Genomic DNA, 27,256 nt, shown 5'->3' with positions numbered 1-27,256 from the left:
GTGAACACAAGCTGATCAGACTGAGAAGGACTGACTTACAGTGACCAGGCTTGCAAGAGGTCAATGTACAAATAAGAACAAGAACATTTTCCTTCAACACCGTGATTCCTAATCCTTCTCTTTTCTAGAGTCATAGTCCCACTAGGAATAACCAAGACTATGGACCCTCTTCGTAGAAAAATGCCCACATATGCACACACACAAATATATATGTGTACACACACACACACATATGCATTTTGCATATAGTCTTAAGGGGTTGATGGTTCCCCTAAAGACCCAGGTCAAGAAACCCTACTGTGTAATGAGAAAGAAACTGCCAGGTAGACCAGAAGGCCTGGGTTGGCTGCTGAGGGTCTCCACTCCCTGTAGGGAAATTTACTCAGTAATTCAATGATGATCAGAAAGTTGCCTTGTGGTGCTGGAATAAGCGCAAAGGGAATCGTCAGCTGATGTCATGGCTGAATCCTGGAGCTGAGATACCCTTCGCCCACTGGGTGTTCCTGGGGGAACAGGGCAAATGCTTGTATTCCAAGTCCCTGGCACTTTTCTCTGACTTCTCATCTTCCATTAACAGAGTGTACTATACAGAACACTAATTCTGCCAGATATAAATAGGCTCCCATGAAGTTTCTTGATCAAATCAACTAAGGAGATACTGAGTTAAGTAATACTAAACAGTTTTACTTACTGAAGGGCTTCTCAGGACCTTTTAAATGCTGGTATACTTTGTAGTTTTCCTTCCCGGCACTTATTTCAACTGTAATTAAATACTCACTTGTGTAATGAATTGCTTACTGTCTGCCTCTCCCACTAAATGGTAAGGTCCCTGAGAGCAGGAACTCTGTCTTGTCTCCACTTGTACCTGTCCAGTGTCCAGTCAGAAAAACAAAGAACTTAATATCAGGAAATTGGTTAAGTAAGTACTGGAGAGCTGAAAAATCAAAAGGAAGACATTGAGGTGACAGAGAAAGTAACTGCAGGAAGCAGCTACCACCTCAAAACTGGGGGCGGGGGTGTGGAAGCAAGAGACTGGGTTATTATAATGTAGATTGATAGACGCCCCCCCAACCAGGAGCTGCATCCCAGACTTGTGAGGAGGGGGCACTGCCCAGGAGGGCCTCTGGAGAGAGAGCACAATGACGCTGATTCTAGGAGTGTGGGGAAAGCTGGAAACTGGAAGTGAAAGGCCACGGCTGAGACACTGACCAGAACAACAAGCAAAACAGGAAAGAGCGTGTCCCCTCCCCCTCTGTCTGCCTTGAAGCACCTGACTGGGGGCCAGCTGGCAAAGGAGAAATATCCTCCACATGGTCCCAGTCCCAGCATCGCCAAGCAGAGGGTAGAAAGGTAGGTTTGGAGTTGAGAGTCAGTAGCTTCATAAATGGCCCCATCAACTGCTTTTTGTTGCTCAGCATCCAAGCACACTCTTCCCTGCTGCAAAGATAACACGTTTATGCTCTTTTGTATTACAAGTTGCAACTATCCTTCCTACTAATACAAAGATGCTCTCACCACCTCCTCAGTGAGGGGAGACCTTAAACCCAACAGACGTTGCATCCATCTTTTTTTTTTTTTCTTTTTTTTTCTTTTTTTTTTTTTATTAGTTTCTGCTTTATAACAAAGTGAATCAGTCATACATATACATCTGTTCCCACATCCCCTCCCTCATGCATCTCCCTCCCTCCCACCCTCCCCATCCCACCCCTCCAGGCGGTCACAAAGCACCGAGCTGATCTCCCTGTGCTCTGCGGCATGGACATATATACACTACCAAACGTAAGGTAGATAGATAGTGGGAAGCAGCCGCAGAGCATCCATCTTTGAGTGATGTTATCCCTTGACAGTCCTGCCTAATCTACAACCTACACGCCACTGCCAAGAATCTTCCTATAAAATATTAAGGGGAAAAGATGAAAGAAGAGGAGAAAAATTAGTTAATAAAAGCAAATATGTAGATAGATAAATGATATAGATACCGTTATACATAAACATACAAGCAAGGAAGAAAAGCTGTATCGTCGATACAGTCCTCTTTCTATAACTGGTCATGAGGCTGTAGTTAATACTTATAAATTCCTTTTTCTATTATAAATTCCATGTTCCATTTGCTTTCTGCCCGCATTTCAGTTGGTCTGGTTTTTTAACAGGTAGGGCGACCCAAACCTTCATTCTTGAGGGGTCTGAATCCTTACTGGTCCTGCCTTTTTTGGTTGTTTCGTTGGTTGGTTTAGTTTTGCATTCATTTTTACTATTGGCAGTGGAAGTACTAAGAAGTGCCCTAGAGAACCCCCTTGGGTTCCATACAGCGTCTCCTTTCCCCAGTAACAGCAACCCAATTTCCACCTGGCAGTCGAGATCCCTCACTCCAGCCAGAAATGTATTCCCCTACTTTGCCTGTTGTTTCAGTGGCATAAGGTGCGAAAATGGCTAGGTGGCTGTTTCCACTTCCAGTTCAATCGAACCATTGTTGTGTCACTTGGTGGGACCATTTCTCCTTGAGAACTAAGGCCTCTGAACCAGTAAAGTTCAAAGTTACGGGAGAAAGGAAACAAAATTTTTTCTTAAAAACAGGCACACTGCTGTAGCTCCAGCACCAAGCACAGACCCAGGCACATATTAGGCGCTCATTAACTGTGTATGAAAAAAATAAATTAAGGAATGAGTGTGTACTGTGAATCTCTATCAGAGAGATATATTTACATCATTTCCTAAAATTATTTGACCATAAAATTAGTCGGGAGATGGGGCAGCAGGGAGAATTTTTATGGCACTAGTGTTTTGGGGAATTCTGTGTTAGCATAATCTTTCTTCAGTTGTTGTACAATACAGCTGATGCATTTTCAGTTTTCTAGATTTGAATTGTATTCCAGTCTTGCCTCACTGAGAGGACATGCTGGTCCTGTGCAGGTTCACAGACTAGTGGAGAAGACAGATACAGAAAAATATAATCACAATATCATGTGATGTGAGCCCTGGTGGGGGGAAGCCCTGGAGAATGGTGGGGGGTGGGGTGGGGAGGGGGAATTGATCACCTGTCCGGGATGGAGGGTGTCAGTCAGGAAAAAGTTCCCAGAAATGATAGGTCTTTTCTTTTGGCTGCACCACATGACATGTGGGATCTTAGTTTCCCGACTAGGGATCAAACCCGCGCCCCCTGCAGTGGAAGTGCAGAGTCCTAACCACTGGACCACCAGGGAATTCCCCAAGTGATGGGTCTTAAAGGATGAGTAGGGGTTTCATAAACAGGATCGCTGGGTAAGGACATTCCAGGCACAGGGAACAGCATGGGCAAAGACACAGAGGCATGGATATGCATGGTGTGATCGGGGAATCAGAAATTGTGGTTCCCAGAATCCTGTGGGCAAAAGCCATGCTTGATGATAAACTTTCAAATGCATCATGGGGATGCACAGAGGATTTTAGGGCAGTGAAAATACTATGGATGATACTATGATGACAGATACATGTTATTCTACATCTGTCCAAACCCATAGAATATACAACACCAAGAGTGAACCCTAATGTCAACTAAGGACTTTGGGTGATTATGACGTGTCCATGTAGGTTCATCAGTGGTAACAAATGTACCATCTGTTGGGGGATGTTCATAATGAGGGAGACCGTGCATGTGTGGGGCAGGGAATATATGGGCAATCTCTGTACCTGCCTCTCAATTTTATTGCGAACCTAAAACTGCTCTAAAAAATTAAGTCTTTTAAAAAACTGCATCGGGGAAGGGAAGGCCATTCTTAGAAGGGCAGACACTGATTATTGTTTGGGCGACAAATATTTATTGACCAGTTGCTATGGGTCAGGCTCTGTGTTAGGCATGAAGGTGACAGCGGCATCCTAGAGGCTCTCAGGCAGCAAGAGAAAGTGACAGTGAAATGGATCGTGACAGTTCAGAGTTGCTGCAAGAGAACCTCGTGCGGATCCCAAACCCTGGAGGCCAGCAGGCCAGGGAGGTTTCCTGGAAAAAGCAAGATCTAATGTGAAACCTAAATAAGAGCAGACAAGTGCATCAGGGTTGGGAAGAGTGTTAAAGGCGGAGGGAACAGGATGTGCAAAGGATTAGAGATGGGGGAGAGCGCTGCACAGCTAAGAGGCTACAGGTTGCTCAGGAGCCAGAGACACCAATATGTCAGGGGACGAAGGGCAGGAGAGGAGGCCCAAGAGGGCAGGAGGAAAGATCACAGGTGTCTTTTCACCTGAGGGCCGTGGGGGAGTAAGGGAGGGTTTTAGGCGAGTGGAATAGTAACGGATGTGTCCATTAGAAAGATTTCTCTTGTTACATTAGAAAAGGGGCCAAAGGATAGGAAATGGGAGATCCTTCCAGCAAGATGGCAAGAGAGGGACATCTGAAAGACCACGGGCCCCAGGTTCCAGGCTGCCTGCTGGCTGACCCTGGGCCAGTGCCTTCCCTCTCTGGGCCCCTTTCTCTTCATCTGCAAAATGAGATGGTTGAACTGGATAATTTCTAGGGCACTTCTAACCTTAAGAGTCTATGTTGGGGCTTCCTAGGTGGCGCAGTGGTTAAGAATCCGCCTGCCAATACAGGGGACACGGGTTCGAGCCCCGGTCCAGGAAGATCCCACATGCCGCAGAGCAACTAGGTCTGTGCACCACAACTACTAAGCCTGTGCTCTAGAGCCCATGAGCCACAACTACTGAGCCCACGTGCCACAACTACTGGAGCCTGTGCACCCAGAGCCCATGCTCCGCAACAAGAGAAGCCACCGCAATGAGAAGCCCGCGCACCGGGACAAAGAGTAGTCCCGGCTCACTGCAACTAGAGAAAGCCCGCACACAGCAACAAAGACCCAACGCAGCCAAAAATAAATAAACTTAAAAAAAAAAGAGTCTATGATGGAGGAGGAAGGGAGCCAAGGGGTATTTTGGTCCTGATATAGGACAAATCAAGTTTGGAGTGTCCTGAAAACCACTAAAAAGGGGTCTCTGTTAGTAGCCACCTCATCATTACCCTTGACTCGCCTCACCCTGCCGGGGACTGATGTGGCCTTCTGTCCATCTTCTGTTTTCCCCCGGGGCCCTTTCTCCCCTGCATCCCAATCTGCCCCGTAAACGGTGCTTCCTGTTGTCGTCTTGGAGGCTCAGGACTGCTGGCCGCGTGGGCCTGAGGCGGGTGACTGAGGCCATCCCAGAGTAAACACAGTGGCCTAAGCCACTGCTATTGTGAAGCACATGCCACCTGGGTGGGTCAGAGCCGGGAATGCTGTTTTATAGGAGGTCACAGGCTGGGGCACCAGCAGAAGGGTCGCCTTTCGCTCTGAACTGCCTCGGCCCCTCACCCGTCTTGGGCTGGCTTCTTTTCCCCCTGGGCAGAGAGAAAGCCCTGGACGGCTAAGCTACAAATTGCTAGGCTGTGAGCACGCTTGACAGATCCAGGTTTGCTAGACTTGGGTTTCCAGGTGTGCCTTTTTTTTTTTTTAATAAATTTATTTATTTATTTATTTTTGGCTGTGTTGGGTCTTCGTTTCTGTGCGAGGGCTTTCTCTAGTTGTGGCAAGCGGGGGCCACTCTTCATCGCAGTGCGCGGGCCTCTCACTGTTGCGGCCTCTCTTGTTGAGGAGCACAGGCTCCAGACGTGCAGGCTCAGTAGTTGTGGCTCACGGGCCTAGTTGCTCCGCAACATGTGGGATCTTCCCAGACCAGGGCTCGAACCCGTGTCCCCTGCATTAGCAGGCAGATTCTCAACCACTGCACCACCAGGGAAGCCCAAGTGTGCCTTTCTTAACTGGAAAAGACAGTACCTACTGCTGGATCACTGTGAGAGTTTAAATCCATCCTTCCGCTCATCCAGAAGTCTTTGAGTGCCTGCAGTGCACCAGGCTTTGGGGAGCAAGGCAGGCAAGAATTCTCTCAAACTGTGGCTCTCAAACCGTTGGACCTTGTCTCGTATCAGGAATGATTTACATCACGACCCAGAACACACACAGACTCACACTCACGTATGTATTCTTACATGAGATGTGCTATGATAGTTTCTATTCAGTTTTTTTTTTTTTGGCCTTACAGTGCAGCATGTGGGATCCTTAGTTCCCTAACCAGGGATTGAACCCACACCCCCTGCATTGGAACCACAGAGTCTCAACCACTGGACACCCAGAGAAGTCCATATTTTCTATTCAGTTTTTTAAAATGATGGTTGCTATGCACTAAATTGATTTCACAACCTTCTTAAGGGTCAGGACCATTGTTCTAGGCAGCCTTCCCTGACCAACCCCTCCATCCTGTCTGTGTGAGATGTCCCTCCTCTGTGCTCCCACAAGCCTCACAGCACTTAGCCCACGACAGTAGAAGAACCTCTATTTGCCTGCCTTCCCCACTAGACTAAGAGCTTCTTGAGGGCGGGGACCACGTGTCTGTGTCTGATTCAGCCCTGGGTGTTCTGCACCTCACACGGGTCCCACAAGTTGGAGGTGATTCAACGTTTGTGAAAGAAAAGCAGGCAGGCGGGCAGAGGACCTGCCTACAAGTCCCTCAGATTCTGCAACAAGTTATACAAAATTCAGCCCCCGGCACATAATAGACAACTTATTTTCAATAATAAATATAAGCCATTATATTTCTCTGCACCTCCAAGTTTGTAAAACTTAAAAGCTTAAGCATTAGAGATCTCAAACCAGTGGCTCTCAAGCCAGAGTTTTTGTTTGGCTGGCCCCATGTTTGAAACGGCATGGGTTTGGGCACCAACAGGGGGCAAGCACTGCCCAGGTTCCCACCACTCCCTGCTGTCTGACCCCCATTAGCACCTGTCAGACCCCCATTAGCACCTGTCATTGTTTGGTGGTGGGGGGGTCATGCCATGCCGTAACTTGCAGGATCTTAGTTCCCCAACCAGGGATTGAACCCCGGCCCACGCAGTGAAAGCACGGAGTCCTAACCACTGGACCGCCAGGGAATTCCCAGCATCTGTCATTTCTTTAAGGTACCCACCTTAAAGCCTTTGAGCTTATGACCCCTGCATCTCCTGGGAACTCTACATGCATCCTGTGAGCTGGGAATGGGTGTGTCCTGAGATTAGGAATCCAGGTCAGGGAGTGATGAGTGACAGACTGGTGATGGTGAAGCTGGAATTCTAACCCATTTCCTTCTTCCTACAAGTCCCGTGGTCTTTCCACTCCACCCTGATGCTGCCTCTGTTGGGACCGTAAAACCATAAAAGACAGCAACTCAGTGTAGGCAATACTGCAATTAATACAGCAGACACAAAACAAAACAGAGACTGAGTTAGGAGCTCCCTCCTGCAGGAGGCTTGAGAACGGGAAGAGGTCAGAGAGATAGCGTGGTGTGGTGGAGAAATGCCCAGGACCTAGAATACACACATCCGGCTGTCCTCTGGTCCTGGATCCACCACTGGCCAGCTAGGTGGCCATGGGTAGCTTACTTCTTGTCTCCTCTTGGAGCCTGTTTCCTCATCTGTAAAATGGGCATTATAGTAGTACTTAACCTGGAAGAATTGTGGTTAGAAAAGATGGAGTTAAGTAAGCAAAGTACATAGCACAGCACCCAGCTCAAGGCATGTGTCCAGTGATCGGTAGTTGTGGCTGTTATCCTTGTACTGATTACTGACTCAGGCTGGGGGAGAGAGAGGAGAGTAAGCCCTGGGGGTTGTTAAGATTTCTCTAGGTGTTTGAGAGAGGAGAAGGCTCTGAGGGGACGTGTGATTGGACGTGCTAGGTCTCTCTGCCTCCCCAGGGTTTTGCTGGGGAAATGAAATCCTGCTGAAACTCCGGGGTCTGCAGACTCTTGATTATGGTGTTCAGAGTGCCAGTCTACCTTTCACCCCCCGCCTCTTCCCACCCCATGGTCCAGCCCGAGCAGACTAGCTGCCCTCCGTTGATCAACATGGCCCTGTTCTCACATCGTATGTTCCCCCCGCTGAGAATGCCCTTCCCCCTCTCTCTCCCCGTCACAGTCCCCATCTCTCCATGCTCAGCACACAACAGAAGGCCATGGTTCACCTGCCAGCCCGGAAGAATGGCATGCAGCTTCACCTGCCCATCCACCGCTCAGGGTCACGAAGCTGGGAAGGGAATGCACACCGAGGAGGCTCCTTACCAGCCCCCCGCTGAGTGCCTTACCTGCTTATCTCTGCTCTTCCCAGCATCCCAAGTGGGGAAGTTTCAGGAGCCAGAGTTGGCAATGAGAAGATCTGGTCTCAAATAAGTTAATAACTTGCTCCCAGTCACACAGCTGGCAGCAGAGTCGAGTGGAACCCAACGCTGCCCAAACCCTGTTCTTTTCCTTCTTCTTGCCAGCTTTGTGTCCCAGCTTATTCTTTCTTTTTTTTATACATTTTTAAATTAATTAATTTATTTTTGGCTGCTACTCTGCGTTGCAGTGTGCGGGCTTCTCATTGCGGTGGCTCCTGTTGTTGCAGAGCACGGGCTCTAGGCACGCGGGCTTCAGTAGCTGTGGCACATGGGCTCAGTAGTTGTAGCTCGTGGGCTCTAGAGTGCAGGCTCAGTAGTTGTGGCACACGGGCTCAGTTCTTGTGTCTCGCGGGCTCTAGAGCTCAGGTTCAGTAGCTGTGGCACACGGGCTTAGTTGCTCCGTGGCATGTGGGATCTTCCCGGACCAGGGCTCGAACCCATGTCCCCTGCATCAGCGGGTGGATTCTTAACCACTGCACCACCAGGGAAGTCCCTGTCCTAGCTTATTCTTTATTCGGCATCTCCGCACCCAGACAGGGCTGTGTCTCATTCACAGGTGCTCCTGCACCAAGCGCAGTTCCTGGTACCACCGGGGGAGCTCAGTGATGCTCTAAATGAATGAAAATGTCCATTTGAGAGTCTTGAGGCAGGAACACCACGGTCCCCAAATGAGATACTACCTTTTTAATAAAGGGTCCTTTACAGACTGTGGGCCAGTAGGGAAGCATTGGAAGACATTTGGGATAGTTACCTTTAACATAGTGGGAAATTGGGAGATGAACTCTAACCCTTAGCCCTCCTCCTCTCCCCTTTCGTTCCTCCCAGGAGGGATGCGCCTGAGCCCTGCTGGCAGTGTGTACGTCTCTTCGTCTCTTGGAGTAGCTGTTGCTTGCCTCAACGTTACTATCAGGAATCATTTGCAAAATAACTGCACCACTAAGCCTTCCTCCCTCCCCGCAATTAATGACACCCCATGAGCGTGTCTCAGATGAAAGGCACATTATTAATATTCAAAGGAAAAAACGCTCGTAACCATTTTAACATATACAACTAACAATGAACTAAATTTGCTTTGTGGAAGACAGAGAGTGAGCATCCCAAATTAGTTTATGTAAAAGCTGAAATTCCTCCCCGAAAGGTCTCAGTACCATCCTCAAAGAATATCCTGATCATCAGAAATGCTGTCAAGATTCCCGCCAACATTATCCCCTTTGTTGTCTGAAATGTCGAATCAAGCACATCTGGCAAATGTCCTAGAGCTCACAAATCTTTCAAACAGCGTCTAATTCCCAACGGTTAAAGCGAGAACGCCACCGCTTAATCGTGCTCCTCTTCAAAATAGCACCAACTTTCCTTCAGTCAGAAACAATGGCTTGGGCTTCTTAAAAATATCGCATACCAGTGATTATTTGCAGAGAGGGCCCCTTTGCATTTGAACCTGTAGGTTTCAGACAGAATTTAAAATCAAGATCACGAGCCTCGTTTGAACGTATGCTCGGGTAAATGGACAATGGGAAGAAGCAGGGGTGTGAGTCGGGGTCCAAAGAGTGACCTGGCCTGGGTGATTTGGAGTCTTTTGGAGGTGACAGCTGGCTCCACCAGAATGAGGACGGAGAGGATGAAGATGATGGGGGGGGGAGGTGACAGGTGGCATTGACTAAGCCTTGACCCTGCACCAGGCACTCAACTACAGGGGAGGGCTATGATCCCTGTTTGACAAATGAGGAAACTGAGGCTCGGTGAAGTTAAAGAATTTCCCCAGAAAATTTGGCAGGAACTGGGATTCACACTTGGGCTCATCTGCCTCCAGAGATTTGCCTCTTTCCACTTTGCCCTGCCAACTCCAAGACTGTCTGTCCACAGAGGCCTGGGCATGGAGCTCCCAGACATTGGTGTTTATCTGCTCCCCACCCAACTTTTAAAAAGCTGCATAGTGAGCAGGTAGAAGTGAAAGACCACTTGGCCTTCTAAAGTTTTTCTGGTATTATTTAAACAGTTGAAAACTAGAAACATCCCAAATGTCCAGCAGGAGGGAACTCATTAAATAATGATAAATAAATAATAGCCTCGGGAATTCCCTGGCGGTCCAGTGGTTAGGACTCAGTGCTTTCACTGCCGTGGACCCGGGTTCGATCCCTGGTCAGGGAACTAAGGTCCTGCAAGCTGCGTGGTGCGGCCAAGTAAAAGATAATATATGATATAGGCTTACAATAAAATACAATGCAGCCATTAAAATGGCAGTGAAGGAATGGACCTATTGATATACAAAGGTATCCATAGTTTATTTCAGGTGAAAAAGCAGGGTAATAATAATAACCACCATTTACTGAGTGCTTACTATGTTCCAGGCACTGGTTTGAGCACTTTACATAATTTATTTTCTTTTATCTAGGAAATAGTTGTCTTTATTATTTCCATTTTACAGATGATGAAACTGAGGTGAGGTGAAATGCTTTGCCCAAATTTACCCGGGTAATAGGTGGCAGGGCTGGAATTTGAATCCAGGTCTAGCTGACTCAGAGGTAAAAATGACATTTGAGCTGGTTCTGAATGAGAAGCTGGAGTTTATTAGTGAAAGAAAGAAAGAAACAAGGGCTTTCCTTGTGGCCCAGAGACATAAAAATATCCAAGGAGTGTAAGATGGCAGTAGTGGTTCTTTTTCCCTAGATAGTTCTCTGCCCACTTTATTGCTCAAAAACTGTCCAAGGAACATGAGTCTTTCAATGCCACCAACAAACCAAGACTCTTCTCATCTTGAAGCCTCTGCCTCCACCTGACAGGTGAGAAAGCTGAGAGCCAGAGAGGGTGGATGACGTGCCGGACCCCACACAGCCTGTCTGTGGTAGGGCCGGGGCCGGACCCACCTTCCCACCGCCAGCCAGGGCTCCTTCAGCAAACCCAGGCTGTCCCCCACCCTGCTTCCCCCGTGGTTTCTGCAAAATGGCCGAGCGAGTCTCCTGCCCCGCCCCCTCCCGCTGTCATCTCTCCTCGAGACAAAAGGCAATTTACCCAAATATTATAATCACCTGGAGGCTGGCACGCAGGGCCATGCCTGCCATATCTGCGGTACTGTTAGCAGCACCATAATGAAGGCTTTGTGGAACGATAATATCACACTTGTAACTGCCAAAGAAAATGCCCACACGGATCACAGATCCCGGCATCTGCTTTAAGCAAAAGGGGTATGAAGGGAATTATGAGTATCAAATGCCTTTACTGTGCCAGGGACTTACCACATCCCAGCCCTTTGAGGAATGCATCATTATCCCTATTTGGCAGATGGGGAAACTGAGCCTCAGAGAGTAAGTAACTTACCGGAGCAGTTACTAAAGGGAGGAATCGGGACTTGAACCCAGGCATCTCTGACACCAGAGGCCACACTGTGAACTGACATGAACTTCTCTGAGAGCCTGGCAAAGCTGTGGACCTTCTTCTCCCCCGGAGAAATACACTAGCACCCACCCCCTCCCCTACAGGGGGTGGGATCGGCCCGTCAAGGCCCTTGCTCTAGGAGTGACAGCCTGCCCGGCCTTGCCGCGCCTCCCTGACCTGCGGGAACCGCCCCCTGCCCGACTCTTTCCCCAGTTCCAATTCCTAAGGCCCTGGAAATTCCCCTTCCAGCCATTGTGCCCACAGGACTCTGACAGCAATACATCCCCCACCCCCCACAGCAGCCTCCTGGAAGCATCCAAAGGATACAGCTTCCCCTTCCGTGGCTGGAGTCCACCCGAGCCAGCACCGCCGTGGTTTGTGATAGAAGTGGATGCGAGGCCAGAGCCCAGGGGGCAGGAGCCTCATCTCGCTTCCTCAGCCCACATGCTGGAACTCAGGGCAGTTGGCTGAGAGCCCTGCTCAACCTCAGGTTTAGGAGAGGCAGGCAGGGTTACAGGCCGGCTCCAGGGACGGCCAGATCTGCCCTCAGACCCTGGTTCTGCCGTTGGCCTGCTGTGTGACCTCAAGCTAGTCTCTTAACGTCTCTGAGCTTCGGTTTCCTCATCTGACAAATGGGGGTAGAGCTACGACCTTCCTTCCAGGATTGTGGTGAGTGTTATTGAGATGATGCAGGGGATACAGCGAGAGTAGTGCCCAGCCCACGAGGCGCTTAAGGCCTGTCAGAGATAACAGCTGGGATGATTTTATATCCCAGGGACTAGTACTCGTTGAGAAGCAGGGGCCTCCTTAACTCCATGCTCCAAAGGGAGGAGCCAGAGTGGCCTTGGCAAGCTGCCCTCTGGCCTCCTCCCACTTGCTTTCAATGCCAATTTCAAAACTGGACTGGAGGCCTGCAGTCCCCTGATCTCTCTAGCCCGCCTTTGGCACTGTTCTGGATGTGTTCCCATCATCCTCAGCATTTCTTATTCATCTGGAGCCTCAGACCCAGACGCAGGCCCTAACTGCTCCCCTGTGGATACCAGGCTCTCACCTGGGGGCCACCTCAGTGCCTGCCACCTCCCAAAACCAGTGCAGGGTCGGGGGTGGGGAGAGATGCATAAACAGTGACAGGACCCGGGATGGGCACTCTCTGGATGGAAGCCTAGAGCCTAAGTGTTCAAAAGGCTGCAGAGAACCTCCTGCCCCTCAAAATATAGGTCAGAAAGTAAAATAACAGAAACCATAAAAAAAGTGTATGGAAGGAAGTCCAACATAAGTCTATATTCTCCATGATGTTTATATTAATGTTTAATGTGGAATATCAGATATGAGATTCTTTTTTTTAAAATAAATTTATTTTATTTATTTATTTGTGACTGCGTTGGGTCTTCGTTGCTGCGCACGGGCTTTCTCTACTTCCAGCAAGCAGGGGCTACTCTTCGTTGCGGTGCGCGGGTTTCTCATTGCGGTGGCTTCTCTTGTTGCAGAGCATGGGCTCTAGGCATGTGGGCTCAGTAGTCGTGGCTCGCGGGCTCCAGAGTACAGACTCAGTAGTTGTGGCGCACGGGCTTAGTTGTTCTGCGGCACGTGGGATCTTCCCGGACCAGGGGTCGAACCCGTGTCCCCTGCATTGGCAGGCGGATTCTTAACCACTGCTCCACCAGGGAAGTCCCAGATATGAGATTCTCTCTCCAAAAAACCGGGAGTGCCCTGCTTTGCTGGTGCCAGGAGTCAGAAGCACAGTGTGCTGGGGGAGCACAGAGAAAATGGTAAGTGTGTCCCAAGTCAAGTTGGTGTTCTGGAAAAGGTGGTGTTTGGCTAGGCTTTAAAGTTTGAGAGGTGGATTTTGCTGCATGGAAAGGAAGGGAAAACATGAGCAAAGGCACAGAGATGCAGGGGCCTGGGCACTCAAGATGGAGCACCTGAGACCCGCTACCGTGTTGGGAGACAGAGGAGTAGTCAAGGAAGGCCTCCCTTAGGCAGTGATGGACGGAGTAGGCTTTGATGGGTGTGTAGGAGTGTGTCTGAGCTGGACATTCAAAGCAGAGGGACCCAGTGTGGGCTGGAGAGAGGCTTGAATGCCAGGTTAGGGAGCTTAGCTTCAATCCTTCAGACAGTAAAGACGTGGTAGTTGCAGAAAGATTTTTCAGGGAAGTGTGTAGTGGCTGAGGGCTGCAGCTCTGGAGATAGACTTGGGTATGAACCTGTACCCCCTTATTAGCTGAGTGAGCTGGGACATATAACTCCATCTCTCTGAGCCTCAGAGCCCTCCCCTGTGAAACGGGATAATAACACCGACTTTGGGGCTTCCCTGGTGGTGCAGTGGTTGGGAGTCCGTCTGCCAGTGCAGGGGACACGGGTCCGAGCCCTGGTCCGGGAGGACCCCATGTGCCGCGGAGCAACGGAGCCCGAGCGCCACAACTGCCGAGCCTGCACTCTAGAGTCCGTGTGCCACGACTGCTGAAGCCCGCGCGCCTAGAGCCCGTGCTCCTCAACAGGAGAGGCCACTGCAACAGGAGGCCCCCACTCGACGCAGCTAAGGAAAGCCCACGTGTAGCAGTGGAGACCCAACCCAGCCAAAAATAAATAAATTAATTAATTTAAAAAAAATCTTTAAAAAATAATAACACTGATTTTGCAAGATTGCTGTGAGGATTAAGTGAGTTCTAGTCTGAGTTCCGTAAGGTCCTTAACATCCTAACATCCCTCCTGGCCATCCCCCCTGTCCCAGCCTTAATTCTGCCCCCAGCATCTGCCACCTGGAGGACAGGCCCAGGTGCCAGGCCTGTCCCTGTCAGTCCATTGTCCACACGCAGCTGGAGAGCAGGGGCAGAAGGGAGCAGAGGGTCAGAGCAAGGGCCGACCGAGTGACCTTGGCCTCAGCACTTGGCTTCCCAGCGCTGCCTGTGTACAGCGGCCAGGCATCACTGACATCTTTAGTGAACACAAATGCAATTATGAGTGCTTGAAAAATAAAAGTGGGAATCAGGGAAACAAGAAGAATAGCAATAGAGATGGTGTTGGTGACTTTGCACCCTTCCCTTACTTAGCACACGCCTGCTCTGGAGTGAGTGTGGGAGATGTGAATCCGTTGGTCGGCGTCCCTGTGCACCTCTTGTTGTTGCCACACACAGGCTGATGCTAGTATTTAAGGATGTGTTGGGGTTTTTTTTACCAGTAGGGCCCATAAACACAGGCCAGCTATGCATCTGGACCTCAACAGCAGGAATTACTCTCTGTCCCACTAGTGTCAGAACCCCAATAGTACGACACTTAGTGAGACGTCCTTCTCCAGTCTGGGGCTTTCCTAAGAGATTCCCAAGGGTCATTATGACCGTGGGCACTTTTCCCTTTACCCACCAACTGGAGCATCTGCAATGCCACCTGAGACACCAACTGTGCACATAACAAAAGTGGTATGAGAATTGCATGAGATCAGGCATGGAAAGTACATGCATGTGCCCGGCACATGAACCTGATCCCAGCTCACCATATTCGTTGCCCAGACTCGCCCTCCCCGGGTCACAGCCCGATCCAGCCCTAGGTCTGACCTAGAAGGTCTCAACCCAATGGTTTCAACATATTAAAACAGAATGTATCCACGCTCCCATATTAAATGTAATTTTTTGCTGTTAAAACTCCGAAAGGATTTTTCAAACTTTGCTTGGTAGTTGGTTTGACTGCAAGACTTTAACAATTGGCTGTGATTTCTTGAGAGCCGTGTTCACACTGGAGAATTCTTGACAAATGAGGAAACCAAGCCTACAAATTGATTTCAAGTGTAATAACATTGTTTTGATTTCTAAATTTAATAATTAATTCAGGCTTTATGCATTAATTATAACATTTATTAATTTCAGTGTTGCAGTTTCTCTTTCTGTGTTTCAGAGTCAGTCATTTTTTCCCATGTCTCTTGCAGTTGAATAGGCTTTGACAAGCCTGTGGGTGCTGGGCCCTGCCCCTCTAGTTCCCCGTGGGTGAAGCAACCTGGCCTCACCACACCCACCCCTACCCCCTGGAGACCTCCACCCACCCAGCCCAGAAGATGCGCCTTTACAGGGAAAGCAAGAGCAGCCCCGGGCCTCCCTTCCTGCCCGATGCTGGGCTCTGCCTGGGCAGCCACCCGTCAATCAATATTGGCAACGCTGTGGCCTTGGCCTCTGGCCACACCTCTGCCAGCAAAGTTCAAAGCCTCTTTGTTTGCAGGAGTTGGGACAGGGATGGCCCGGCATTGGTTGCCGCTCTCACCCCTGCATTTGCACAGAGGGTGTGGCCGGGCTTTGGGGACTGCACCTGCCCACAGCCTGGGGTGCCAGGTTTGCCATGCACCTCTCACCCCAGCCACAGTTCACACAGGAGCCATCTGAGAGCGCGCTGGCCTTGACCCCAGGAAGAAAGGCAGCCCTCACGGCAGAGCTCCTGCCCTAGAGCCTGGCGTGGCCTGGCGTTCTGGATGCGCGCTGGACTGTCACCGCGAGCTGCACGCCTCCTCCCTTGACATCTGCTCACACACACACGGACTCAGATGCTCACACACCGCCTGCCACTCACCCAGCCACACACCGCGTGTCACACGCAGGCTGAGGCTCCCCATACGGGCGCACTCTCTCCTCTTCACCCTGCGCCTCAGACAGAGCCACTTACACACTCACGGCACACACCGATGCATGCTCGCTCACACTCACACTTGGGTAGATTCCCACACTTCGACGGAAACACGCCCACTTGTGCCCGTGCACACACAGACTCATCAAGCGTGACCTTCACACCAGCACTCTGTGCCCTCCCCCTCCCCGCTGGTGGAATGAGGTGGGGAGACGGTTCGCACCCCAAGCCTTGGTTTCCTCGTCCTAACTGGGGACAACGCCTTTTACTCACCGAGAAGAGGACGGACGTGCCCCTCTTCCCACAGAGCCCTGTGCTTTGCGGGTGCTCGGCCGCTGTGACCCTCATCCCCTCTCCTGAGGCTGGACACCTGGACTCATCCTGGTCTCCTCCCTTTCCCTGTCCCCACCCGAGGCTCCCGCACACCAGGTGGGCGCTGCAGGTGTGCTTGGCCCAAAGGCGTGCCATGAGCTAGCGACACCTGGCCTGCGGGTGCCTGATGACCTGAATCAGCCCGTTTGCCCTCTCTGTGCTCGCCTGCACCAACCTGCCCCTCGCTCTGAACAAAAGCACTAGTTGAGCTGCGGCTCTTGATCCTTGTGTAAAGACCTCCTCCTCCCCAGCGCCTCCCTCTGCCCCCGCAGGGAACCAGAAGTTCCAGGACTGCTGAGTTCCTTAAGAACACCCCCTTGAAGGTACCCAGTTTGGGAATTAAAGGCCCATCGAAATGATGATCCTAGCTCACACTTCCTGGGTACCCACCTAGGGCCGTTCAGCCCCGCCAGTCCCCAGTCTGCCGGGGGTCTGGTTAAACCCACTGTACACCGGCTCAGAGAGGGGCAGTGACTTGTCCAAGATCACCCAGCAAGATGGCGGCAGGGCTTACAAAGGACCCTGAACTCCCTCCAGCCTATGCTGTGCAGTCACAGGGGCCCTGAAGTCCCACCTTGCAAAGACAGCTTCTGGCTTTCTTTGGTTTGGGGCATTTCCTGTGCACCAGGCACTGTGCTAAGCACTTTTCGGGAATGACCTCAGTTGATCCTCCCAGGAAACCTTCCAGGCAGGCACCTCTGCAGATGAGGAAATGACACCCAGAGAGGTGCGAGGCCATCTGCCCAAGGTCTCTGAGCTAGTGACGGCCGAGCTCCAAAGCTCGCGCCCTTAACGACTGCGCCACACCGCCTCCCTGCCAGCCGTCAGGGGAGCCAACGTTGCGTTGCATGTGCGGTCCGCCTTTCAGGACTCTTTCTTCCGCCAGCACTGCACCGACCTGCAGGCTGCACGAATGACACTCTCGGTGACCTGGGCACTGCTTGGTGGCCTGTGCAGGCCTGCCCCTCCCACCCTCACCATCGGGCCCCAGGCCAGCCAGGGCTTTGAGCTTCCGGAGTGTGGTTCGCGCCCAGGTGTGAGCCCAGACAACCCATCCTCCCCATGTGGTGGGGCTGCTCGGTCCTGGCCTCGAGACAGGAAAGGAAACAGCAGCCGGTGGCCTTGGCCCGGGCCTTGGCCCCGCCCTTGGCATGTCTGCTTTGCCCTCTCCGCTCCGTTGGCTGAGGGTGGGGAAGAAATTCTTCCCCCTTTTTCTAAATCCCACGGAGTAAACTTATTACTTTTATGTCCCCAAATTTACATTTCTTTATGCATTCATCCATATTAAATAAGTATATTTAATATACTTATTAAATACTTTTTAAGTGCTGGATCTGCGCCGGGCTCTGAAGAGTGAATTGATCATGGCTCCCCTTGGCTGGTAGGGGCGACCACGACCATGACCGCAGCCTGGGTCAGGGAAGGTGACATCCAGGCAGGGCCCATGGCGGGGGAGGACGGCCAGGGGGACACACCTTCATCAGGTGCCTGAAGCTGGGACTGTGTTGGCCTGAAAGAAAACCATGTTCACGCAGGCAGCCCTGTTTCCTGACCACACCGTCTTTAATGCACTGTGTACTTCTACTTCTTTGACAGAAATCCTAGAAAAACACATCTATGTTACTTTGGGTTGTTTGTGTTGAAAGAATTAATGTGTCAAATGTACATGTTTAAAATATATTGCAGTTGTTATACTCGTGTTTAGGCCTTTCTTCACTTTTATATTCACTAAGGTCCAGAAATGGGAAGTGCCCTGGGCCTCTCTTGAGCTCTGAGAGGCCTTGCACCTGAACCAGGTCCTGAAAGGAAGGGTGTCCCCCGCTCCCTGGAGCAGCTTGTACAAAGGCACAGGGGCACTGAACACATGCCTGTGGGCGACTGCATTACGTCAGGGTAGCTGCATTTCACAGCCGGGGAGGAGGCAGGCTGGAAAGGTCTTAAGGTCCAGGCGAAGGAGTGGGAGCCTTTACAGGGAAAGCTTCTCAGTTGGGTGGCCTGTGGTCAGATTTGGGGTCTCTCTTGCTGCAAGTTCCTTTTCTTCTCTGTAAGAAGCCCAGCTTTCCTAGTGATGGGTGAGATTCACTGGGGGCAGCAGAGGCGGGGGGGGATGCAGGGAGCAGCGAGGTCACTTCCGAAGCTTGAGAACCAGAATAAAGAAATCTCTGCGCCCCAAGAGCAGACAGATGAAGCCGAAGGGTGCCTGGGTCAACCCTTTGGGTCTCAGTCCCCTCTGTCCCCCAGCACCTGGCACAGGGCTGGCCACAGGATTGAGCTTGTTGACTTAATCGTTCATTCATTCAACAGATGTGGGCTAAGCAGTCCTGTGTGCCAGACACTGGTCTGATGATGCCACAGTGAAGAAGCAGACTGGTTTCACTGGAGCTTGTAGTGTGGATGGGGAGACAGAAAACATGTAAATAAACAAGAAAATTGCAGCAAGAGGCACACGCCATGAAGGAGATAAAATGAACACCGGATCTCAGGGATCACTGAGAAGTGACATTTGAGATGAGACATGAATGCCAAGAAATAGGTGTCAGGAATGTTTGTTGATAGCAATCAAAGACAAATCAGAAGGCAACAGACTTATTCCAGACTTCAACTGGCAAAGCAGTTATTGGTTGCCTACGGTATGCTGGGTCCAGTGGTCCACAGGCAGACATAGTCTCTGCATTAAGTTTACAGCCCAGTGGGAGAGAAAACTATATAAGCAAATATGCAAGAAAGTATAGGGTCATAAATTTTTTTATTGAATGAAAGATCCTTTAAGTTCTATAGTGTGTTACAATTTTCAAGTTTCATACATATGATTTCATATAATCCCATAATAACCCTTTCCCCCCACCCCACCCCTGTATGGCCCCTCCTCCCTTCCCTCTCCCCACTGGCAACCACTAGTTTGTTCTCCATATTTGTGTAGAATCATAAATTGTGAAGTGCAGGGCCCAGGATGCTTTTTTGGATGGTTGGGTGTGTGAAGAGGTTTCCACTCCTCTTGGAGAACATGATAGTCTCACCTTTTACAGAGCACACTGGATTTTCAGGCATTTTTTAAAATAAACATTTTATTTTAGTACAATTTCAGATATACAGAATTATTGAAAAGATAGTACAGAGAGTTCCCACTATACCCCACATCCAGTGTCCCTATTATTAACATCTTACATTGTACCATGCATCTGTCACAATTAATGAACTAATATCGATACATTTTTATTAACTAAATAAAAATAACTAAAGCCCATACTTCATTCAGATTTCCTCCATCTTTCCTTAATGTCTCTTTTCTGGTCCAGGATCCCACCCATGACACCACATTACATTTAGTTGTCACTTCACCTTAGGATCCTCTTGGCTGTGAGAGTTTCTCAGACTTTCCTTGTTTTCGATGACACTTTTGAGGAGTACTGGTCAAATGTTTTGTAAAATGTCCTTTGATTGGAATTTGTCTGATGGTTTTCACATGATTCGACTGGGGTTGTGGGTTTGGGGGAGGAAGGCCACAGAGGTTTGTGCTGTTTTCACCATATCAAGGCTATACACTATCCACACGGCTTATCACTGCTGATGTTGACCTTGATCACTTGGATGAGGTGTGTTTGTCAGGTTTCTTCATTGAAAAGTTACTCTTTTTTTTATTCTTTACCCCCTTCCTATACCGTCCTTTTTACAAGGAAATCACTATGCAGCCCACAACTAAGGAATAGGGAGTTATGCCCCATCTCCTTGATGGCGGACTATCCACATAAATTGTTTGGAATTCTTCTGCACAGGAGATTTGTCTATTCTCCAACTTTTATGCATTTTTACCAATATTTTTTTACTTTTTAGAAATTCAAGAACCCTATTGGTGTTTCTAGGAACCTAGAAACATTTTACTTCATTTACTAAAATGCATGAAATTACCAAGGCAATAAATTAGAGGGTAGGAAAAAAGCCAATGATTATTTTTATTTTCTATTGTGGATACACATCAATGAAGGATTTGGGAAATACCAAAAACAGAAGAACCTCTCTAGCCCCACTGCTCAGAGCTGACCATTATTCACGTTCAATTTATTATTTTTAATTTTTCTTCTGTGCACAATTTTTACACAGATTACACTCTCTATGTAATTTTGTTTCTTACCTCCTTCCACCTTTTTTTTTTTTGCTTATTATAATATCAAAAACATTCCTATGTTGCTATACAGACTTCATAACCATATTTTTTTCAGTGGCTGCTAAATCCTCATGTGGCTCATGGTGTCTCCCACCTGCCCCCCAAACTTAGCAGTATGCCTGGCACATAGTCAGTGTTTAGAAATTAAACTTAGCAGTATGCCTGGCACATAGTGTTTAGAAATTATTTGTTAAATGAATGAATATACAACAAAGTAATCATCCTCTTGTTTTTAGAAGCATAGGTTATTTCAGTTTTCTTGATTCTAAATAGTACCGAGACAAATAGATTATTCCCTTAGCATAACATCCCAGGGTGGAATTACTGGGCCAGTCGGGGCAAAACTTTCAAGATAAATGCACCAAACCAGAAATCTCCCTCCCCTTCCTCTGAACCACCAGCAATTGTGCCGAGGGTAATAATTTACAATTGATTAAAGAGTTTGCGGGGTGTCTTTTTCCCCATCTTTTTCCCCCCCTCCTCTTCCCCTCTCGTCCTGCCGAAAAAGGGGGAAAATTATCCTAGAAGGTGAAGATGTTCTCAGACAATCATATTAACATATTCCAACAATCGCAATTTGCAAAATAGTAATCACAACTGCCGGGATCTGGGAGGCATTAATCAAAGCTGCAGGTTTAATTCCATTTTAAATATTGATGAAATGTGCTTGGGCAGCCTCACCCTGGCGTGGCAGGGACAGGGGAGCCGCCTCGCGGCACAGGGGAGGTGGAGGGGAGGGTTGGGGAGCAGCTGCTGGGAGGGGAGGCATCTGTCATTCAAATTGGGGGCTGAGCGGCCAGGTAGAGAGTGAGAGGGGTAGTGAAGAGGGCTGTTAAGTCCATTGCTGTCAATTTGTAACCATCAGGGAGGGGCCTGAGGACTGGTTCAGCACAATAAACCCAGTTGGTCTGGTTTCAGGGTTACCACTGAAGAGGTTGCAGCTGCACTGATTCGAATAGCCCGGAGACTTCAGAACTGTAATTATCAACCAGGCTGCTCTCGGTGTGGCAAAAGTGGGCTTCACCAGCACTTAACTCCTTGTGTGCCGCCGCTCTCCCCGCCCACCGTCCCCCGCCCCCCCGGGGTTGACAGCCAGGTGCGGATTCCCCCGCAGCCTCCCCGGGGGAAACTGAGTCCCACCGGCTGCTGAGGGCAGTCCTCAAAGGCCAGAGCGTGCAGGCAGAGAGCCTTTCTCCTGAGGTCACAGACAAAGAACTAATGGAGTGGCGGGGGGCGGGACGGAGGAGGCCAGCTCTGTGGGGCAGCCTCGCCTCCTGGCACCGTCGGGGCTGCCCTGGGGTGAAAAGTCAGGCTTTGGGGTCTGATGAGCCTTGGCTTAAATTCCGCTGGCCGTGGGCACGAGGTAAGGCTCTCCTCTCTGTAAAGTGGAGGTAATCTTTCCTACCCTACTGGGCTCTCACAAAAAACTCAGTGAGATCGACGCTTGTAAATTACAGAGCACACAGTAGGCTGACAATAAGCCTTGTCTCCCTGGGCCGGGGAGCGGTGCTGTCACAGAAGAGGAGAGGGCTCCTGCAGGCGGCTCTGGTTCGGAGGGTAGGATATCTCAGACCCTCTGCGTTTCAGCTCTCAAGGAGTGTCTTTTATGTCTAGCTTCTGCCATTTGGCACCCAAGGAGGATGAGGAATTCCATACTCCCACCTCTTGGGCCGGAGGCACTGAGCTAAGCAGGGGGTGAGGGTAGGAAGCAAGAGACTCTGGTGCTGCGCCCTGAGGACAACTGCTCGAGGGCAGGGGTTTGGGCCGGTGCTCTTTGTCCCCAGGAAGAGGGAAGGCAGGAAAGAGGGAAGGACCGCAGGCAGGCATTGCGGTGCTGGGGAAAAAAAACACGGGCTTCGCTGGGAGTCCTGGGGAATGAAGTATGTGCACGGCTCCGTAACCCTCCTCCTGGAATATAATCCCAGAGAAATTCTCCCACGTATCCACGAAGGGACGGACCCAAGAACGTTTGTCCCAGCATCATTCCCAGTAACAGGAGGTGGAGGCAACCTGCGTGTCCACCCCTGGGAGGATGGGTAGCGAAACATAACGGAAGCCCACCATGGAATATTAGGCAGCAGTCAGGAGCAAAGAACTAGATGTCCGCGTCGCAACGAGAATAGATCTTGAAAATGTAGTGCTGAGGGAAAAAAGTGAGGCACAGTGAAATTCACAGCACAGTGCCATCTACGTAAATTGAAACCACATTCGCACACAAAACAACAGTACATATTTTACAGAGCTATGTGCATTTTGGGGGGTATATATCCCCGCCATTGAAGTGGGTCTCTGGCGTGGTGGGGGGAGAGGCTGGGTGTGGCTTTGGAGGATAAAGAGGAAAAATGAAAATAGAGTCAGCCCGCAGAGGGGCCTGGCACAGAGAGTGTGCTGTGGACTAAGGGATGTGTCCCACTCAACTCTCTCTCTCTGAGGTTTAAAAGCAGCACAGGCCTTGTACTCAGACAGCCCCGGGGCTCAAGTTCTGGGCTCTCCCACGTACTAACCCTGTGGCTGTGGACTAGCGACTCATCCTCTGAGCCTGTTAGTCCGTCCGCAGAAAGGCGGGCTTGCTGCCATCGGGTGGTCACGAGGATTAAGTTAAGGGAGATAAATGCATGTGGGCCTACAGGACCCCCAGATCCTCCTCTCCTCTCCCCACCGAAAGGACCTGGGCAAACGATGGGTGTCAGCCCCCTGGAAAACCACAGGTTCTCTGAAGCGTCCAGAATGGAAAGCCCAGAAAAGAAACGAAGGGCTCGACCGGCTGTCCCGGGGGTGACGTTGGTGGATGTCACACTAGGCACGGGCCCAGAGCGGCCCATCCATGTTGTGCCTGGCTCCGTCAGCAAGGTCCACCTCCAACATGCACCCCAGCCCCAAGACCCTGCCTGGGGGCTCCCGGGGCAGAGCATGACCAGCTCTCCCTCCTCCTCTCTTGCAGATGATGACGAGCACGAGTGGATCATCCGGACGTGTCGGAAGGGCTGGGACGAGACCATGGGTCCTAAGCCCAAGCCGTGAGTGCTAAGCCCCCTCGGTCACAAGGTTCCTTCTGTGCCCTGGCATTGGCTGGCCCAGGGGGCAGGCTGTAGCTTTAGAACCTGACTTTTGACTCGGGAATAAAAGCTTTCTGCCATCAGTGGCCCTAAGTGTACTTTCCTTAGACTATTTCTTGGAGCGGGACCCTCACTCCACCTGCATCAGAATCACCTGGGCAAAATTGTGAACTAGCTCTTCCTGGGCCCCACCCTAGTACCTGCTAATCAGAATCGCTGAGACTGGGGTCTAGCAGTTTGCATTCTCATGTATTTCTTAAGCATATGGAAGTTTGAGAGCCATCACCTTATAATGATAGACAAATGTAATTGAATGAGCAACCCATGTGTGCGGGCAGTGTGGTTATATTATCTCAGCTCCACACAACAGCCTTGTAAGAAAGGGCTTACTTAGCATTACCTTTTAGAGATGGGAAATCTGAGGTTCAGAGAAACTGAGTGACCTGCCCTAGGTCACACAGCATTTGAATCCGCGTCTTCCTGAAGATAAAGCCCAGCTGTTTTTTGTTTGTTTGTTCACTACAAGCTGCCTGCCTTACCAGTCTTGATTTCACAGGGCAGTAGGACAGGATGACTGTGCCCAGGCTCACAGCTGGTATCTTCCTGTAAGCCCAGAAATGATTACCCAGGACTGCCTTTTCCTCTCTGAAGCTTCCCTATCTGAGCTTCCTACCCTAAGCACAGAATCAGTGGGGTGCCACAGAAAGAATGCAGCTTTGGCATCATACACACCTGGGTGTGAATCCCAGCTCAATCACAGGGTATCATACAACCTTGGGCAAGTCACTTCACTTCTCTGAGCTTCAGTCTCCTCATCTGTAAAATGTATAATGATGCTTAAACCCATAGGGTAGCTATGTGGATTGAAAGAAATAATAAAATAAAGGAGCTGGCACTTAGCAGGTATTCAATATGTGCTTGCTTTAAAAACTAATTCGTTAGCTGTGCATACAGAGTAATTATTCTTCAGAATCACCCCCAGGGATCTCATGTGTCAGGTGAAAACCAGCAGAGGAAGTGGTAGCATGTTCCAGGGCTATACTTGGGCCGCAAGCAACCTGGATCACCTGGATCTTTGCGTAGCTTTCCCTCCTTAGAGGCTGCCGAATCCTGCAGCCCCCTGCGCCTTGTCCCCTGGCTCACCAAGGGCTGCTCAGGAGAGGGAGTCGGGCCTGGGAGGGCTTTGCCAAGGTCGCAAGGGCAGGAAGCTAGCCTTTGATCTAGGGCCCCATGAGCAGCCTGCTGGGGCACAGCCAGGAGTCAAGGGAGACCTGGGCCCGCTGCTCAGCTGCGCCGCAGAGGGACGGGGGATCACCTTTCCCCGCCAAGGCAACAGTCACTCACCTCAGTAGAATGACAGGACTGATGTCCACTGGGGGTTTCCAAACTGTGTTTTGAAAATAAATAAAGTATATTCATGTAAAGGAACACGCACACACAAACTTCCTTTTCAAAGATACACATATATCTAAATCTCTAAATATCTAAATGATAAATGGATTGGAAGAGCGGAGGGGGAGGGACAAGGGTGGGGTCAGGGATGGAGAATGCAACAACTAACCGGGCGGCGGGGGTGGGGGGCCCTGCAGGGGCGATGGCCACGTACACCCTGAGCTGAGGCTTCTGAGTGACTCTGTGCGGGGCCACGGGGTGGGGCTGGGGTGCTGGGGAAGCCTCTGCGCCAGGCAGAGCCATTCCACTCCCTTCCTGGTGCGCTCTGGTTTGAACAAAAGGTTCTGCTGCTACAAGAACATCTGGCGGCCGGCAGAAGGATGTGCTCTCTGACTCCCCAGATTACAGGGTGGTTCTGGAACCCCATGAGGCCAGTATGAGACCCAGACCCGTGTGGAAGCTGGAGCCCTGTGGCCCTGTCTCCCATGGCATATTCCCTTTCACTCCGCCATATCGGATTCTCCCCCATCTCCCACTCAGGCTCCTCTGTGCCTCCCTCCCTGGTCCCCCAGCATCTCCTCGTTTGAACTTATTTCCGTGAACTTCTCATCCAAGGATACAGCTCAAATGCCCCCCTCCATCTTGACAGCACGTCGGAGGGATCCGTCTGTCTCCAGCATTTGCTGGGCTGAGAGCCCCCCTTGGACCCTTCTGAGCCTGCCGGGCTGGCACGGGGCCCAGCAGAGCGCAGTCAGGAGTGGGACGGAGGACAGCAGCCAGCCTGATTTCCTACACAGCTCAGATTCGAGAAGAAACCCACCATGATGCCTTTACAACGCTCAGTTTCCTAGCTGGGAAACAGAACCAGTCTTCCGGGAAGGGGTTTCACTGTCTAGCAGCCCAGATATTCTGGGGGCCAGGCCTGAGCCTGAGCCCTTAACCAGAGAGCAGGAAAGAAATGGAATCCCATCGTGCTCCGGATGTCAGTGCCAGCACTTCTACTTGCATTAACTTTATTTATTACACAAATAAGACATTTACAAAGCACAACATGAAAGGTATGTAACAAAACAGACATTGGTTTTACAAAAAAGTGCTTACAATTTTTTTCCGTGTGTGTGTTTTCCTCCTTTTGTTTTGTATTTAAATAAATAGTCTTGATGGCCTGTACGTTCCCAGGCTGTTCTAATAGGCTAGTGGAGACGTGTCTGAACCGCAGCATGCTACGACCGTGTGATCCAAGCAAGGAACAGACCCTGGGGGGAGGCTCAAGGCAGAGTGGGTACTGGGTGACCCTGGGCATGGCTCGGCTGGCCGCTCACCACGTCAAAGGAAAGATTAGAGCTCCCCAGTCACCAGGAACTGGGCCCAAGCTGCTCCGGTTAACATCAGCTCCAAGGGTAGGGCCAGGCACACTCTATTCACTGGGTGGGTTCTGAACCAAGCTGCACGGATCACATTCTGAGGGGTGTCTTTCCTTTGCCCTGAGTCAGCTGGAACTGTCTTTGAAAGGGAAAAGAAGCAAGTTCCCTTCTTGGGCTGCACCCAGGCCCAGCCCTCCGCCAGGTCCCAGAGCAAGAACAGCATATCGTTTTTCATTTTAAGTGCCAACTTCAAGCATGTGGATTCCAAACCCTTATCCAGACTCAGCGAGATAGAGAGTGCTGCAACTGATGAGTGATGTCTGCCATGGGTGAAGCCGGGACAGCAGACACCTAGGTACCATGAACTTGCTTTCCCTGTCCTAGAGTCTCCTTCCGAAAGCAACGTATCAGGTTAATCAAAGTCGGAAGGAGGACTTGGCCTGAAATATGCTTACTAGCAGCCTCTAGTGGGAAATGCATCAGGACACCCAAGTCATTCTCAAATTACACGATTAGCTTGGGACAAACGGGGTCCCCTGAAAACACAAATCATGGTCTTGTGGAGCCCAAGCCCTTTTGTCTGGGGTGGAAGAGCTGCAGCAGGACAGGGTGGATGGGAGCACAGCTGTGTCTGGCCTGCGTTCTCAGGAGTGAGTGGGACTGGCTCTGGGCAGGGTTGGTGGGGAAGCCCAGAAGTGCCAGCTAGAATCCTGGGCTTGGTACACTCACCTAGGCAGCAGGCACCCTCTTTCT

At 50.3% G+C, this 27,256-nt stretch overlaps 1 protein-coding gene across 1 annotated transcript in view; it reads left to right on the top strand.

The window, feature by feature from the left end:
• The window catches only part of MORN5 (MORN repeat containing 5), a gene marked incomplete at both ends in the record, with an annotated part of 34,321 nt that extends 10,609 nt beyond the window's left edge, over nt 1–23,712 (top strand). Inside the window, one exon of the mRNA XM_079707019.1 lies at nt 23,633–23,712. Coding sequence (XP_079563145.1) covers nt 23,633–23,712 — 80 coding nt within the window. The remainder of the gene's footprint in view (nt 1–23,632) is intronic.
• Between the last annotated feature and the right edge of the window lie 3,544 nt (nt 23,713–27,256).

This window comes from Hyperoodon ampullatus (assembly GCF_949752795.1).
Source record: "Hyperoodon ampullatus genome assembly, chromosome: 6".
In the NCBI taxonomy this organism is placed as follows: domain Eukaryota; kingdom Metazoa; phylum Chordata; class Mammalia; order Artiodactyla; family Ziphiidae; genus Hyperoodon; species Hyperoodon ampullatus.
The sequence above is the reverse complement of the archived record's forward strand: the minus strand, read 5'-3'. Positions and strand labels throughout refer to the sequence as shown.